This window comes from Pongo abelii, chromosome 14 (genome assembly GCF_028885655.2).
Source record: "Pongo abelii isolate AG06213 chromosome 14, NHGRI_mPonAbe1-v2.0_pri, whole genome shotgun sequence".
Taxonomy (NCBI): Eukaryota; Metazoa; Chordata; class Mammalia; order Primates; family Hominidae; genus Pongo; species Pongo abelii.
Window position 1 is genome coordinate 116552487 of NC_071999.2, and position 16131 is coordinate 116568617.

The window sequence follows — 16131 nt, forward strand, 5'->3', positions numbered from 1 at the left end:
CACGGCGATGCTCAGATACTGTGCCATCCCTGGAGGGGCATGCAGAAAGAAACCAAAATGCAGCTGAGAAGATGGGGTCTGCACACATGCCTTTCGAGAGATTCATGCCAAACATTTTCCACAAACAATAAGATTAACGTCCGCCAAAACTGTCTTCCCAACCGATTTTCCCACCACCCTCAGAAGTGCCTGCATCCTGCCTGCCGCTGAGAGCCAAAGCTTTGGAAGCATTGTCAAATTTAGCTCTATTCTTATCTACTGCCAAATTCAGGGTCTTCTTCCTTGGGAAATCTTTTCGACAGTTCTTACTATAAAAATCTGCTACCAAGTCCCTCTAGACCAGCAGTCTGTGGCATACATCTCTGAGAATGTGATAAAAGTTCCAGGCATTGTCTTCTTAAAAATGCACTTGTGCACAGATTCATAAAAATTTGCATATGATCTCAAGGGGTTCACGGGCCCCCCAAAAGAGGCAATGCTGTGGTCTAGACTGGACTATAGTTTCTTGACTCTCAACTTTTCATACATTTCCAATCTGGGGGTGGGTATTTTTGTTAGTCCATTCTCACACTGCTATAAAGACACTCCTTGAGACTGGGTAATTTATAAAGTAAGGAGATTTAATTAACTGACAGTTCTACATAGCTGGGAGACCTCAGGAAACTTACAATCATGGTGGAAAGCAAAGGCGAGGCAAGGCATGTCTTACATGGTAGCAGGAGAGAGAGCGAAGGAGAAAGCACAATTTTTAAAACCATCAAATCTCATGAGAACTCACTCACTATCATGAGAACGGCATGGGGGAAACTGCCCCCATAATCTAATCATCTCCCACCAGGTCCCTCCCTCAACATGTAGGGAGGAACAGGAACTCAAAGGATGATGACTGGCAGGTAGGCAGATGGGATCAATGGGTCATCAAGTCAATTATCTCTATGTAAAGAGTCAGGAGAAACAGGATATGTCCAGGGTTCTCACTGGCATACAAAGGCAACTGCCAGGTAATCTATGTCACTTAACAGCCAAAGATATCACGCCTCAAATTCATAAGTAGATTCTAGAATTGTGGGAAAATAAATTGGCTGTTATTTTTTTAAAATCTCAATTCCCACCTACACAACTTACCCAGAGCATCTCCTAAAAGTGCAGTCACTCTCTTTCAACTAGTGATAAATGCTGGATTCCATTCAAGGTCACCTTGCAGGAACGCTTAGTCTACTCCCCAGTGCCACCATTGGGGGCTGGAGGTTTAGCCCTCGCATGCAAATTAGCAAAGTCCCAAAGCTTAGGCAAATATGACCAAAGGTGTATAGGACTGTGGCACCTAGAGAAGTGTTTCTGGACATCTGCAGGCTGCCAAAGCTGGGGGCTCACACCTGTGGCATCGCTCTGACCCAGGGAAGAGTCAGTAAAATGTTGTAGAGCTAGCGGCTGCTGCGTCTACCTAGAAGGCTATGAATGATAAGAAACTCAACCTAATTACTTTGCTTTGCCAACTACAGCTTTCAAGTTAATGCTACAGTTTCTCAAATGGCACAAGTGCACATCATATAGAACTAGAAAAAGTTGTATTAAAAATTTGACATTATCTTCTAGGAGTTACTGCCAATCATCTGACTTGAGATAGCAATTGGCTCTGCTCGGAGATGGCAGATAGGCTCAGATACAGCAACCCAAACTCAGGCCTGCACTTTTGAACATGCTGTTTGAACATATCGGAAACACCAGCTGATCTTCCTCACTCTGACACTTTAAGAAGACAACTGCCAATTAAGCAATCAAATTAAGGACCATTTCTAGAATTATTTTCCACCGAAAAGGCTCTGTAACCTAGCACACTTCATCAGAGCTTTTCACATTATACCCTTTCCCTTATTAACAGCATGTCACTGTTGCAGGATAATGTGGGACATGCACTGCCAATTGTCCAGGACAATTCGCCAACATATTTTGCCAAGAACTTTGACCTGCATTTCCTTGTTTAAGCCTCTGAGTGTTCTCACAGCAAGATTTCATGTTTCTGTTTCATTTATCCCTAACTCACAAATTAGGTTTCTTTTGCCCAGGAAACCTGGTAAGCCTTGGTCCTTGGAACCAGATTTTAATTTTGACTCTCAGAAAAGGCTCAAGTGCTCATTGTGACCAGAACTCCTCCAGGTTTGAGTAGGTGCTGAGCTGGAGGAGACCAGCCACCAATTCCTTGGTGCTGCCATACATTGTGACAGTCTGTCCCTGAGGGTTGCCATTGAGCAGAGATGGGGGCACGACCACTTGGGTCCTGTGGAACTAGAGGGCTGGGGTGTGTCCCTGATGATTACAAGAGCATCTCTTCTCTCTGCCTGCCTCCAGCCCCTTCACACAGGGTCTGGCTGACATGGCCAAAGAGCAACACAATTTTAAGGCAAAGGACAATATTCTTGCATCATTACAGTTGTGACACACAACATCCTCATCAAAGTGCCAAGAAGTCTTGCACACTGGAGAAACACATTTGCTGTCCACAGCCTCCCTCCCATTCCTCCATCTGGTATTTCCACATCTGATGGTTTCATCCACCCTAAACCCAAGTGGTATTTCCCACGGCTAGCTTTACTTAATTCCCAGGGAAGAGAGAAGAGCTCTGCAAACCCATTTCCTACTGGAGAGGTATTTCAAAATTTCCAAAAATTGGAACAACTCAATGTCTGTTAGTCTCACGAATGTACTTTTGAGACACAAAGTAGACACAATTTCCTATAAAGGACTCCAGTCTCTTCTTTACAACTATTTTAACAAAGTTGAATTTGGGAGGTTGAACCATCCCTAAAATAGCAAAGAGGGATATCCTTTTAAATAATTTCTAGTTCAGCATGATAAAAGGCAGAAATTGTTTGCTTCTCTGTATTCATCCCATAAATAAATGCTGAGTGCAGCAATTCTTTTCTGTTTGTCTCCAAGTCTAGAATAGTGCCTGGCACATAGTGGGTGTACAATAAATATTTCTTACATGAATGAATGAATATCATTCATTATATAGGAAATGCACACATGGCCTACTTATGTAGTGTATATGTGTACATACATTTATATGTATTTAAAATCTAATTTTGTGAAGTTTGATTATAGTTCTGTTCATTGAGCACACTTAATATACAAAAGCCATAATGTCCTAGAAATAATCATTTTAACGTAAAAGTGTACAAATCAGACTCGTTTCCTTAAGACATGTACAGAGCTCAGAAGATTTTATGAATTTGTATGTGAAGATCCCATTTTTAGACTCTTTAATGGATAAACATCCTCAGTCTGCCAGCATGTTCAGATTTTTCTCTTAGGCTCTCAAACTACATGGTTTTCTTTTTTTTTTTTTTTTTTTGAGACAGAGTTTGTACAGAGACAGAATAAAGGAATGGGCTGATTTTAAGTCCAAATCTTAAATAACTCCTTTTTGAATTCAATTAAAGCTTGAATGTCCCATTAAACAACAGCCAATAACAAAATATTCTTTTAGTTCACTTCTTTTTTTTTTTTTTTGACAAAGTGTCGCTCTTGTTGCCCAGGCTGAAGTGCAATGGCACCATCTCGGCTCACTGCAACCTCCACCTCCCCAGTTCAAGCAATTCTCCTGCCTCAGCCTCCCGAGTAGCTGGGATTACAGGCGCCTGCCACCACGCCCAGCCAATTTTTGTATTTTTAGTAGAGACAAGGTTTCACCATGTTGGTCAGGCTGGTCTCGAACTCCTGACCTCAGGTGATCCACCCGCCTCGTCCTCTTAAAGTTCTGGGATTACAGGCATGAGCCACCGCACCCAGCCTCACGGTAAATGGCTTTCTGACCACAACCTATGCTGAATTCTAAAATATTTACATGCAAATATTTACATGGCTGGAAGCCCCACCTCTGGAGCCCCAGAGACATTTTCTACCATGGAAAATGTCAGGCTGAGGCAGCCAGAGATGCAACCCCTCCAAAGTCAGCTCCAACTCTCCAGGGAGACAGGTGAGCTTTCTAGCGGGGAGTGAGCTGCTGTGGGCAGCTGTCTCCACTGTGCTCAAGCCAAAACTCAGATGTGCAGCGCTGGCTAACTTCAGCCCTGTGCCTCTCCCACTTGATTAAGAGACCGGAGAAAGTTCTCAAAAGTGATTCGGGTTTTACACTGTGTCCTATTAAACTAGGACCTTCCCATAAATCGCTTACAGGAAGAAATCTATGACAGACTCCTCTCTGAGTGGCTATGATGGATCTCATGAGAAGTGAAGCTACCGAGATTCTGCCACCACCTACACGAAACCACGGCAACATGCCTTGTTTCAATTTGCTTTTGTTCATCTCATAATTGTTATGCCTCAAAGCCTAGGGCTCCATCTTGGAATACGTTAGGGATAGAATTGTGCCCTCAAGAATTATGCACTCAAGATGTATTTAATTGTTTTAATATCATTGTAATCCCAATATTTTGTAAATTATCCAAGAAGCTGATCTCATTATAAGAAATAAAGTCGTAGTAAAAGAAAGATGTTTTTCAGTCTTCATAGTTATAAGCACATATGAATATCAATAGCATAATCATGAAATCAATAGTAAAAGCTAACATTTTTTGAACGCTCATCTGAAGATACAAAGAGGCACAACAGTTTTTCCTCCGCTCTCACAACAAGCTTCTGACACCGGCTGTGTGGGAGGTTTCCCTACATACCAAGCAAGCAATCAGTTCTTCAGGGGAGACCAGCTGGGCTTCCTTTAATTCCACTCAATTCTGATTCCATCTATCTGAAGACAGCATCAGCTCCCACAGATGAAGGCTCAGTCCCACAAGATTGCCCCACTTCAGACCCCATTGCCAGGAATAAATTGTCACCTATTCTTCTGTCCATCAGTTATAAATTGGAATTTCCATGAACCCCTCCTGGGGTTTGATTAATCTGCTAGGAAGGCTCACAGAACTCAGGCAAACACTTATGTTTACTGATTTATTATAAAGGCTACTGTATTACAAAGGATACAGATGAATAGCCCGAGCATGGAAGAGAGTCACACAGCAAGGTGTAGAGGAAGGGGCGGGGCTTCCAGCCCTACCAGGGCACGCCAACTTCTAGGAACAGCTCCACATCTTCAGCCGTTCTGAAGCTCCTCAAGCCCGTCTTTTTGGGATTTCATGGAAGCCTCCTTATAGGGGCATGATTGATTAAATCATTGGCTATTGGTAATTAACTCAACCTCCTACACTGCCCCTCTCCCCAGAGGTTGTGAGTGGGGCTGAATCCATCCTTTAGCCTGCCTTGGTCTTTCCCAGGGACCAGCCCACCTCTGAAGCTGCAGGGCGCGGGGGCCAGCCACCAGTCAACTCATTAACATACAAAGACACTTACCACTTCGGATTCCAAGAATTTCAGGAATTGTATGCCACGAAACAAGAGGAAGACCAAAGATCTACTTCACAGTATGAAATCTTATGATACGGCAGTCACTCATTTACCAGTATCGTGTCTGCAACCTTCACAACACAATAAAGGAATACATTATTATCCCTCATGGATAGATGGGGAAACTGAGGCACAAAGAAGTTAAGAAGGTTGCCCAAGGTCAAACAGCTTGTTGCTGTTTGGGCAAATAAATTTATTTTTATTAATTTTATTATTAAAATCCATCATTAAAACAGTCATCAGGAATTCAAATCCATCTCATCTGACTCCAGAGTCTGAAACTGATGCCTTTTGCAGTCTCAGAACTTAAATGAAAAGATTTGGAGCCAGAAGAGAACAGTGCAAGTGCTAAATTTTCAACATAACATCTATCATACCATTACCAAAATTATTCTCACTTTAACTCAGGCACATGTCCGAATGCAAAGTATAAGAACAATTCCAACCACCTGCATATTTCCTAATTCAGAGGAAGTGCTGAACACACACTTATTGAACAAATTTTAAATGCCAAAAGCAAGATACTGAGCTATCAAACTATTACTTTCTACTTTGTTTTCATGTGAATTCTTACTCTTGTTTTACTTTCGCTGATGTAAAAAAAAAAAAAAAAAAAAGAGAGAGAAAGAAATGGGCCTTTGGTTACAAATTGGCTTCTCGCCTAGGACAATACCCAAAGTTATTTATGTTTTAAATAAATGATCTAGTCAAGAGAAAAAAATCCATATATCATAATATATTAATTGATGATACCCTCCATGAAAAAAAGAGAAAATATCTATGATGAACATGAAATAATAAAGAAGTATGAATTATAGAATTTTTTTAAAAAAACTTTTAAAAGCCTAAATTCCTGAAGAAATACAATCTTATTATTTTCAAGTATTTGGGAAAACAAAATCTAATTATTATGGAGGCGCCCAATGGCTATTTAGTCAGACTAGACGGGCTTTAACAATTGATAAAAAGCATCTGGCGTTAGCATAATGTTTACATGAAAAATATGTTTGTTAAAGATAAGCTAGGAATGAGAAATCATTCAAGAAGATCGCCCACTACATATCCTACGTAATAAAAACTGTGTCATCCCCTTTTCCAGTTAATATTATTGATTCTGGGCCGGGTTTGTGTGTGTGTCCGAAATAAATCGGATGCTGAGGCTGAACTAACCACTCCGTGGATGGTATTTTCCCCCATCACTGACCCATTTTCCTGCTTTGGTAAGTTTATCTTCATTGTATAGGCCATTTCCGGACCAAAATTTAGGAGTTATTTTAAACCACTAACCCTCAACGGTCTTTTATCTCCTGAAACCGGATTTGGCGGTCGTTAAGAATTCCTCACCAGGAAGCCGAGTGGCCGGGCCTGGAGGAGGTGGGAGGGAGGTAGAGGACCCATGTTCAGAGTCCTGCGTCCCAGCGCCCACTGACTGGCTCTGCCCCGGGTCGGCCTCTGAGCTAGGGCGCTGAGCGCATCCTGCGCAAGTGTGCAAGCTGGCAGGCTCGCCGCAGAGGATGGCAAAACTCAGACTGAAAGCAGATCAGTTCTGAGACACCCACGCCAGGCTCCCGAAGAGGGGAGAAAGCCACGGAGGGCAGAGTCTGCTCCAGGCACCGCTGTGCTCATTTACCATCAGCCCAGCCCTCTCCAGATCCACTCAGGGGCCTCCACTTCCTGACACGCCACACGCATGTTTCTGGAACCTTCTTCCCCCGCCCATCTGACCTTCCAAACTGCACCACACAGCTGGAACCGGGATTGCGGGCAGGAGCAGAAATCGACGGAAAAAAAAGACAAAGAGAACTGGGAGGGCCATGTTACACGCAGGGGTTCAGCCTCCAAGTTTGTGCAAACTAACGTCCCGGCACTGCAGGCCTGCACCTAAGGCTGCTCAAGCGGCTGCCTCAGTGAAAGAAGTCGGGCTATCAGTAGCCGCAGCCTCACCTGCTAGACATGCAGATTCTCGGCATACCCCACACCTCCAAAAACTGAAGCTCCGGAGCTGTTTCGTGGAGCCCTCCAGCTGATGCTGCTGTGAGCTCATGTTGGACAACGGCTGAAGAAGATCCTTGTGTGGGCCCTTCCAGTCCCAAGGGGTCTTGATGTCATTACTTTGCTGTTTATGCTTCTGAATTTGTCTTTAATTTAACAGAGTAGTGCCTGGCACAAAGCAAGCTCGGTATAAATGCTTCACAGACATTAACTCACTTAATCCTTACATTTGCTCCCTAAGGAAAGCAACTGCCCTCATCCCCATCATACACATTAGGAAGACCAGGGCCCACACATTTCCCTGCAGGGCCTGTGACTGGTGCACAACCAATGTGTCCCTGGACTGTCTCCTCTCTGGATGTAGTTGAGACATTGCCATCGCCTTTCCAAAAAGTTGTGTGCACGTCTGACCCATTAATGCCACCTTCTTTGAGAAACAGACTTTTCTTTTGTCAGACTAATCGTAGGGTCCTTAGTCTGGTGGTAGCAAATATGTCACACACAACTCAGTATTAATTCTGTAACATTAAAATGGCATTGCATTCTTTAAAAAACTCTAAAATGCAACTCAAAAATTCAAGCTAATGATAAAAAAGAGTTGCTTATATTTTAAAATGACATTTCAAAGCTGGTGCTCTTGGATGATATGAAAATAAATGCTCCTGTGCTCAGAAATAAGGCATTACTCGCATACAAGGGGAACTGCGGATTTTAAAATAAATTTTGATTGCTTTATATTACATAGTAATATATAAATAAAGCATTATTAGAGATGCAATAGCCAAATCTTCCACCAATTAGATTAGATATTAATATTATTCAATAAATATGAAGAAAAAATACCAAAACGGTTATCAGTGGGTTTATCTGTACAACGCTGAAACAGAGAACAAATACTGACCTAGTACCTTCAAAAATGCCCCATGTGCTGAATGTGAGTGTTAGGCAGGGTTTATCTTTGTGCAATGAAGACACATAGTATTCGTCTCTGAACGTGCATCATCTGTCATTTTCTTCTGAATGTGGATCATCTCTAGGGATGAGTGTGGCTGCTGGGAAAAGTTTGTGGAAATAGCTTTCAAAACATTGAATTACAGCTGGAACACACTGGGTTTTGTTCTTCACAAAGGAATATCCTTGTTTTCTAAAGCAGAAACTTAATAAAATCTTTAAACAATTTTAATTGTGTCCAATACAGGAATACTGTACTCCAGATCTTCTGCTGAATTGAGCAATGTTTATTTAAGTTAGCTGCACTCTCTATGAGTGAATACACAAATGGCTTCCCCAATTGTTGGTGTATTTGGTGAAATGAAAATAGAGCAACTGACATCAAACTGGATGCTTCCAGCTCACGGCCAGTATCTCTGGCTGTGGTCCTTGCTGAAATCAGTGGCCACAGTGCACTAAGATGTGTATGTATATGTATTACTAAACAATGGTAATTTTACAACTGAACAATGTACTGATTCTAAGAGCAACAGAAGATGAAGAGGTTGAATAGCTCTCCTTTATCAGGTAAGAGGTACAATAACAGAAACACAAAAGCCCAAGTGGCCTGGAAAAGATTGCTTTAATATCTGATTTGGACACTTGGCATTTGTCTTGTAACTTAAAGATCAAGTGAGCTTTAAAACTCAGATAAAATAAAATGTTTTTATAGTATGCAGATTAAAAACCAAATCCAGCAAAGCTTCCACAGAGAATATTACTAAACCACGGAATAAACTGTTTACATAAAGTGTTCAGCAGTGTACATATTTCCAAGTCATGTTTAGTCTGTGGTGGAATATCTACTCCAAATTCCAAATTAAGGGGAAACACCTTCGTTTGCCCAGATTCATCTTTGTGTTCACTAATAATACCACAGGGGTGGACAGCATAAGCCAGCAGGCAGCTCCCTCTAGGACACTCCGGGGGTGGGAGGCGGGGGTCCCTAGAGAATGGCAGCTAGAAAATTAGAACCAATTACAAGTAATTAATTCCTGATTTCCTCCTCTGTGTCGGGCACTCTCCCAAACGTGGTGGGATGCTTTAACAAGAAGATATGTCCTGGCAAGTGTTGGAACCAAGACACAAATGACAATGTAACTCCAAGCCATGTGGCAGCAACCACACCAGCATTTCTCGAGTGCTAACTTCATGTGCACGTGCTCTCCCTAGACATGGCGATTACTCTCACTGTATGTATTAGAGACTCCAAGCTCAAAGAGATTACAATGCTACTGAATGGCAGAGCAAGAATTGCAATTTAGGCTGGATTTTTTTAAATCCAGATAGTCAACAATATTTCACATTACCACTCTGACTCGAGAGGGGATCGCGTGGAAAAGGGGCAGGCTGCGAACTGTTGCAGGAGCTTCAGTGGAATGCGTGCTAGCCGAGGGAAGACGAGAGGACACTGCAGGCCGGGGAGCAGGAGAACATGAAACAGCTTCTGTGGAATGCAGAGATTATCCTTCCTTACAGTTACCAAAGCCGTATGTCGAGGAGTAGCAAGGAATGAGGCCAGAAAAATTTGACAGATCCGTACTGCAAAGGGAATGCACAGCCAAGCCAAAAAGAGGGGGAGCCCCAGCGAGATAGTAGGTGGCCATGGCAGATCCTGAACCAGTAAGTCTATGACCATAACTTAGGGAATTGAGGGCAATTAGCCTCTCACAGCCTGAAGAATGGGCTGGAGAGCAGGAGAGTTGGGAGGAGGGGCAGGGCCATGAGGGTTCGGTGGTGATCCTGGCACAAGGCAAAGAGAGCTGGAAGGGAGTCCCAGCCACGGGAAGAGAAAGCTGCGGGTGCCTCTGGGAAGCATCCAGAAAGAAGTGGGAGACTTTGCGACCGAGCAGACACAGAGGGTAAAGAAGAGGAAAGGCTAAAGCCTCATAGTCTCTGGGCTCTGTACCCAGAAACATCAGGGGGCACCAGGACCAAAATGGCAGTGTCGGGAAGGGTTGTCAGTCCGGGTAAAAAATGAGTTCAGTCCCGAACATATTTGCTCAGTTTGAGATCAAAGCAAGACAGCCAAGGGGAGGTGTCACATGGAAATGTGAGACGTTGAACTGGAGTTCAAGAAGGAGGTCTGGAGTCTCCTTCAGGGAGTAATGGTGCATCATGGAGCAGACCCCCCAGTGGAAGTTAGAGAGTGCAAAGAACAAAGAGAACCACGCAGGGCTGCCCCTGCAGCTCACCCACACTGAGGGGCATGGGAAGAGGAAGAAGACAGAAGCAGAGACATGGAAAGAGCACTAGGAGGGACCCACGTCCCAGAGTTAGGACCAGGAGAACAATGGAGGGAAACGAGGCTGGAACCAGCTCACTGTGTACCAGACTATCAAAGTCTTCACCCCAAAGTCATTCCTACAGTGTCAAAAGCCTCAGAAGAAATTCACCATTAAAACATGTTCTGGTTGATATCCCTTTTCATTGTATGTATAAGAATGGTAGGAATATGTCTTTTGTATTGTTCTATAGTTGACATTTTTTCATGGTTGCTTAATAATAGCAGGAAGAACAATGCTCTAACATTATTTTAGGCATTCTATTGTTGCTTGAGCTGACTCTAGCCCAAGAACTCAAAATACCAAACCTCCTTGTGAGACATTTTAATGAGGTTAATCCTTCTTCAATTTAGGGAACAATTATTATAACAAATATCATAGAATTCATCAAAACCACTGTTGTCATTTAGCCACTTGTTGATGTTCTTCCACTGTCTACAAAGGTTTGTCTTAGATCATCACTGGTGGGTTCCATTTGTCTGCAAAATCTTTACCAGCTCTTAACTAAATAACTGAACTTGTTATGACCATCCTTGCCAGTTCTCAGAAATTTGCCAACAGCCTTGTTAATGAATAATGTAGGGTTTTGTGAATTCCCTCATGGCCTGGCCCAAGTAAGGGTAGGTTTTCTGGGTCAGTTCCTAAAGGCACTCCTGACTAGAATCAGTCATCCATGCCGCAACTTTCCAAACATCCCCTGCCTGCCTACCTGCCACCTCCGAGAAAAGGGACAGGACCACATACTGGGGCTTCAGTTGGAGCTGGGAGCTCTTTTTTATCACTGGTCTCCTAAACCCTGCCCTTCCAATTCTTTCCACCTCTCTGAGAGCAAAGTTCAGCCACCGAGATTGTTAATCACTGAAACAATGACATTTTGGTATCTCAAAGGAGCAAACTTGAAGGTCATCTTTCAGTGCAAAGACCCTTAGACTTGAGAGCAGACAGGCAGAATGACCATGTCTTCTGTGTATAGTACACCAACACAGCGCACATGGAAATGACATGCTGGTGTATAGTTCCAATTTCTCCCTCATATTTCAGAGGTGGAAGCCCCTCACAGAAGTTTCCTCTGAGTTCTCCAAAGCTGGATTCAGTGTTCCTATAGCCCTTCAATTCCCTTGATTGTGACATTTACCAGCCTGAGTTGGATTCGTCTGTTTCTTTTCCAATATTTCTCACTAGACCTTCCTGAGGACAGAGAGTGGGGGTGAGTCCCTGCCGCACAGCCAGCACCTGGAAAGGTCATGGCAGGAAGGAGGTGTCCCCAATGTGTGTGTGGAATGAAGGAAGGCACAAACGGGTCCGTGTGAGGAAGGGACAGACCTGCCAGGGAAACTGAAGTATAGAGTTCGATGAGTACTCCCAAATCATCTGCTTAAAAGCAGGTATGAAATTTAAGGTCCTCTGGTGCCTAAAGCACACTCATTCTATGTACACGTGACTATTAATAATGTATAGCATTGATAATTCTGTGAATCTTGTCAGAGTACATGAACACTGTGTCTTCTGGTTGGTCTTAAAGTTATGTCCCTTCACCCTAGTCCAATTCCATCTATTAATATAAAGAGCTTGCAGATGTAAGGAATAGCTTCACCAATATCACTCCTGAGATCCTGGGCGATGCTGCTCTTGTTGGGACTGATTCAGAAAACAGCCTTCTCATCTAAACTACATTTCCAGTAGAACATGGTCCATACTTATATGGGAATGAAATCTCACTTAGTTTGAACTCTAGGTCATTCAGTCCCAGAGGTGGTGACTAATGGTCAGGAGATGACAATATTGCTGGACAAGCATCACCACACTGAGGCAAAAGTTCACGTTTCTAATCCTGAGAAATAATCTGTTAAGAAGCATCACACAGAACCAGCTAGAGGGGAGTGTGAAGGCTGCTGAAGGAAGGGTTCATTCCGCCCAGTGCAACTTAGTGACTAAGAGCAGAGGGTGCTCGCAATCAGAACACTGCTGGCACGTGTTTGTCTGGAGCCTGCAAGCTATTCCTCCTTTCTTGCTGAAGAAAAGTGGAGGAAGGGAGGAGCAGGGAGTAGAGTGGTAGGTTCAGCATGGGATAAAATCAATGGTTTAGAAAATCCACCCATTAGTACGTAAACAATATGACCATAGCAGATAGCAGATACAGCAAATACAAAATTAAACAGCCTTTCATGAAGAAAAAACAATAAGTGCAATTCATGCCTGGCACACAGCAGGTGATGTCTGGATGTACAAATGCAGGTGAAGTGTGATTCAGACAGTGCAAAGGAGAGGTAAGCCAACAGTCACTTCCACTGGCTTCTGAATTAGGATCTGATCAAATCCACAGCATCTTATACTTCAAAATGTGCTTTTAAATTATGTTTTGCTTGGATCAGTATTGAAGCTATTTCAGTGTTATGGTACATCTAACAGCTGATTTTGGAAGGAGGTAAGCCAAAATGTTATTGATGGCATGAAAAGTGAGACAAATTTTAAAATTAGGCAGATTCAGTTTTTAAGTGATTTTCTTGTATACCCATATGTCATCTGCACATTAAGCACTTTTCTCTAATTAAGCCGGGGAAAATACAGAGTAACGATAATATCTGTGAGGTCAGCTGTGATCAGAAGTGCCCACATGCTGCATCTCTTAAAAACAGTCCATGGCACCTCAAGGGACACCGCAAAGCCAGTGGCCAGGAATGTAATTGAGCTTTAGGAAATGATTAAAGGGAAGTAAAATCATCTCCAACTCAACATTAATGCATTTGATTTCCCGGGTGAGAACAGGATTTGCGTAACTGAGTGGTTCTTTCTTTCTACAGTCCTGGATGTTTGGAAAGCCAGCTCTTACAGTTAGCTTTGCTTTGCTAACATTATCCATCAGAAAATCGAAATGCAAACAGCTCCTATTTCCCAATGAAGAACTTTCTCTGATTTACCTTACCATCATCAGGCTTCACCATCTCACCTTGGAAGCGTTCAATCTTTTGGTCAATATTTCTAGACCAAAATAAAGTGCTCTCAAGCCTGCTCTTTGGAAAGTATTTTGTCATCATTACCAAAGAGTGTTTAAATAACTGGCTATTAAGTTTGGGGAGACTGGGCGGGGAGGTACAATCTGAAGTTAATTGCTGATGTAATCATTAGTCCTTTCAATACCCAATGGAGAAGCTGCCTCCAGGGAGATAAGCTCTCAATTAGGAGACGTGTGTGTATATCACCAGTTCGCTCTGGCATGTAACAGTTAACAATTTCTATACAGTTAAGTGGATTTAGTGAGTATCATTCTTCCAGGAGAGAAGTAAAAAATTTTTTTAAAGAGGAAAACAAAGAACAAGATTAAGAACAGTAAAAGAATAAGTACGGAAAATCTGGTAAGTAGCAAAAATCATTTTTAAGCATTTGAGGGAGAAACTGCAAAATCTGTTCAGAAGCCACACCTTCCGGCCTGTGGGACTGCATGGCTGTGACACTGAGCAACAGCTGAAGTCTTTATTCTCTCGGAGGGGAAGGAAAAAAGGAAACAACAGTCAGTCCAGGCTTGTCCACGGCTGGAAGCCTCAACTCCTGCAAACCGATCTCCCAGATCCTTTCTGGGCAAGCACATAACCAGAGGAAATGAAAACTAGAAAAACAATTTGTGCATGGAACAATGACATGGAGTTTCACTTTGGTTTCATGCTCAAATATGAATGTGGTTATAATTTTTTAAAATGTATATTAATAGAAGGCAACGAGTTGAGGATGGTGGCTTCTTCAAGCCAGGCGTCCAGAAGAGCCCCACTTCTGCCTTGGAGCCCGCCTTAGGCAGCAGTCGTGGGAAAGCTCAGATACAGCTGTTTCCAGGCAAAGGGCCCAGAGCTTTTCAGCCTCAGCCACCAGGGTCTCCAGACAAGGAGAAATACGCCCAAAGCTGCTCCCAGGGGCTAGGAGCTCGGAGCTCCCAGTGTGGGTCTCTGAGCAGCGCGGGGTAGGCGCTCCCGGCCCTCCAGCCCCCAACTCCCTCGCGCACCCGGGACGGGTGAAGGCGCCCAGCCGCCGAGCATCCCCGCGACGCGGGTTCAAATCCCGCCGGCTCCCAGGCACCCTCATCCCGCCACAGCGCGGGCTGTTTCTCCTCCCTTCCCCGGAGGAATTCCCTAACTCTCCAGTACCCATACCATAACAAAGGAGGCTCGGTCCACCAATGCGCGATCGTAGCCTACAGGGACCCCCAGCGAACCCCGGCCCAGAGAATGCACCTGGCCGTGCCACGCGCGACCCCCGAGGGGCAGGCGGATTGGTCCAGGCGCGGACAAAGGGGCCTCTCGGGGCGCCCGAGCTCGGGGCGGGACGCCGGGAGCGGAGCTGGCCGGGAACTCACCTTCGCAGCGGCCCGGCTGTGCTCCTCGTGGAGCAGAAGGGCGGCGGGCAGCAGCAGAAGCCAGACGCTGAGCCGGGGCCCCATGGTGGCGCGCCCGAGGCGGCGAGGGACGGCTGCCCGGCGTGCGGGGGCCGCGGCGGACAGCTAGCTCTCGGAAGGCCGGACTTCCAGCGCTACGCACCGTCCCGGGTGCGGCGGCTCCAAGCGGAGACCTGAGCGCGGCGGGCCGAGCTCCCCAATTTGTTGGCGCTGCCCCCTCCCCCCGGCGGTGCGCGGGCGGCGCCTCAAAGGGGAGGACCCTGCGGCGCGGGTAAGAGGCGGCGGGAGCGCGCGGCCCGGGAGTGTGGCCGCCGTGCGCCGGGACACCAGGGCTCCGCGCTCCGCACTCAGAGGCTCTCGCGTCCCAGCCCCCTGCGCCCGCGCGCTTGCGGATCCAGGCCGAGGACCGAGAGGGGCCGCCCGAGCCCCCGGGGCCGGCGCCCAGAGAGCCCAGCAAGGCCGGCCGCCCTGCCGGTGTGCCGCCGGCGGGTGCTTCTGGAAGGGCCAATGCGCTCGGGCAGCAGCCCCTGAAGCCGAGCCCGAGGTGAGAGCGACCCCCGAGCGGCGCCCAGACCCTGGCCCGAGAGCACCGGCTTGGAGCGCCTTGTGCAGGCTAGGGCTGCACGCTCTCCTGCTTGGGAGTATAAAGGGGGAGGGTGGGAGAGCGAAGACCGAGCTCCTCGGCCAAGCAGCACCCACGGGGGCCTAACGGGAGGCTCTCCTTCTTTCCGGGTCGTGGGGGGGACGGCCCTCCGGTCACCCCTGCGTGTGGGGGGCGCACCGCGCTGTCCCCGCGTCTCGCGGACCGAGACCGGCGGTGAGGATGGCTGCCTCCCTCATCCTGCGCTAAACTCGCTTTGTCTCTCTCCTCTAGGCTAAGTGGGACTGACCGGGGCCCAGAGTGGACGAACCGCCAGCATGGGGAGAGACCAGCGCGCGGTGGCCGGCCCTGCCCTACGGCGGTAAGCGACTTTCTGCCTGGTCCCCGTGGGTCACTCGCGCACGGACCCTTCCGTGTAACTCTCGGGGACTGACAAGCCGGGCCCGCACGTTCACGTCTCTCTTCCTCCCTTTCCCACG

General features: G+C 45.8%; 2 protein-coding genes across 3 annotated transcripts in view; one reads left to right on the top strand and one right to left on the bottom strand.

Annotated features, from left to right (window-relative positions):
• The window catches only part of COL4A1 (collagen type IV alpha 1 chain), a 157407-nt gene extending 142149 nt beyond the window's left edge, over positions 1 to 15258 (bottom strand). Inside the window, exon 1 of the mRNA XM_024230972.3 lies at positions 15013 to 15258. Within this exon, the coding sequence (XP_024086740.3) occupies positions 15013 to 15096 (84 nt within the window). The 5' untranslated portion in view covers positions 15097 to 15258. The remainder of the gene's footprint in view (positions 1 to 15012) is intronic.
• Positions 15259 to 15324: 66 nt separating this feature from the next.
• Positions 15325 to 16131, top strand: part of COL4A2 (collagen type IV alpha 2 chain) — a 206113-nt gene continuing 205306 nt past the window's right edge. For both annotated transcript variants that reach the window (XM_024230971.3, XM_054529224.2), the window contains exons 1-2: positions 15325 to 15595; positions 15926 to 16013. In XM_024230971.3, coding sequence (XP_024086739.1) covers positions 15970 to 16013 — 44 coding nt within the window. In that variant the 5' untranslated portion in view covers positions 15325 to 15595; positions 15926 to 15969. The remainder of the gene's footprint in view (positions 15596 to 15925; positions 16014 to 16131) is intronic.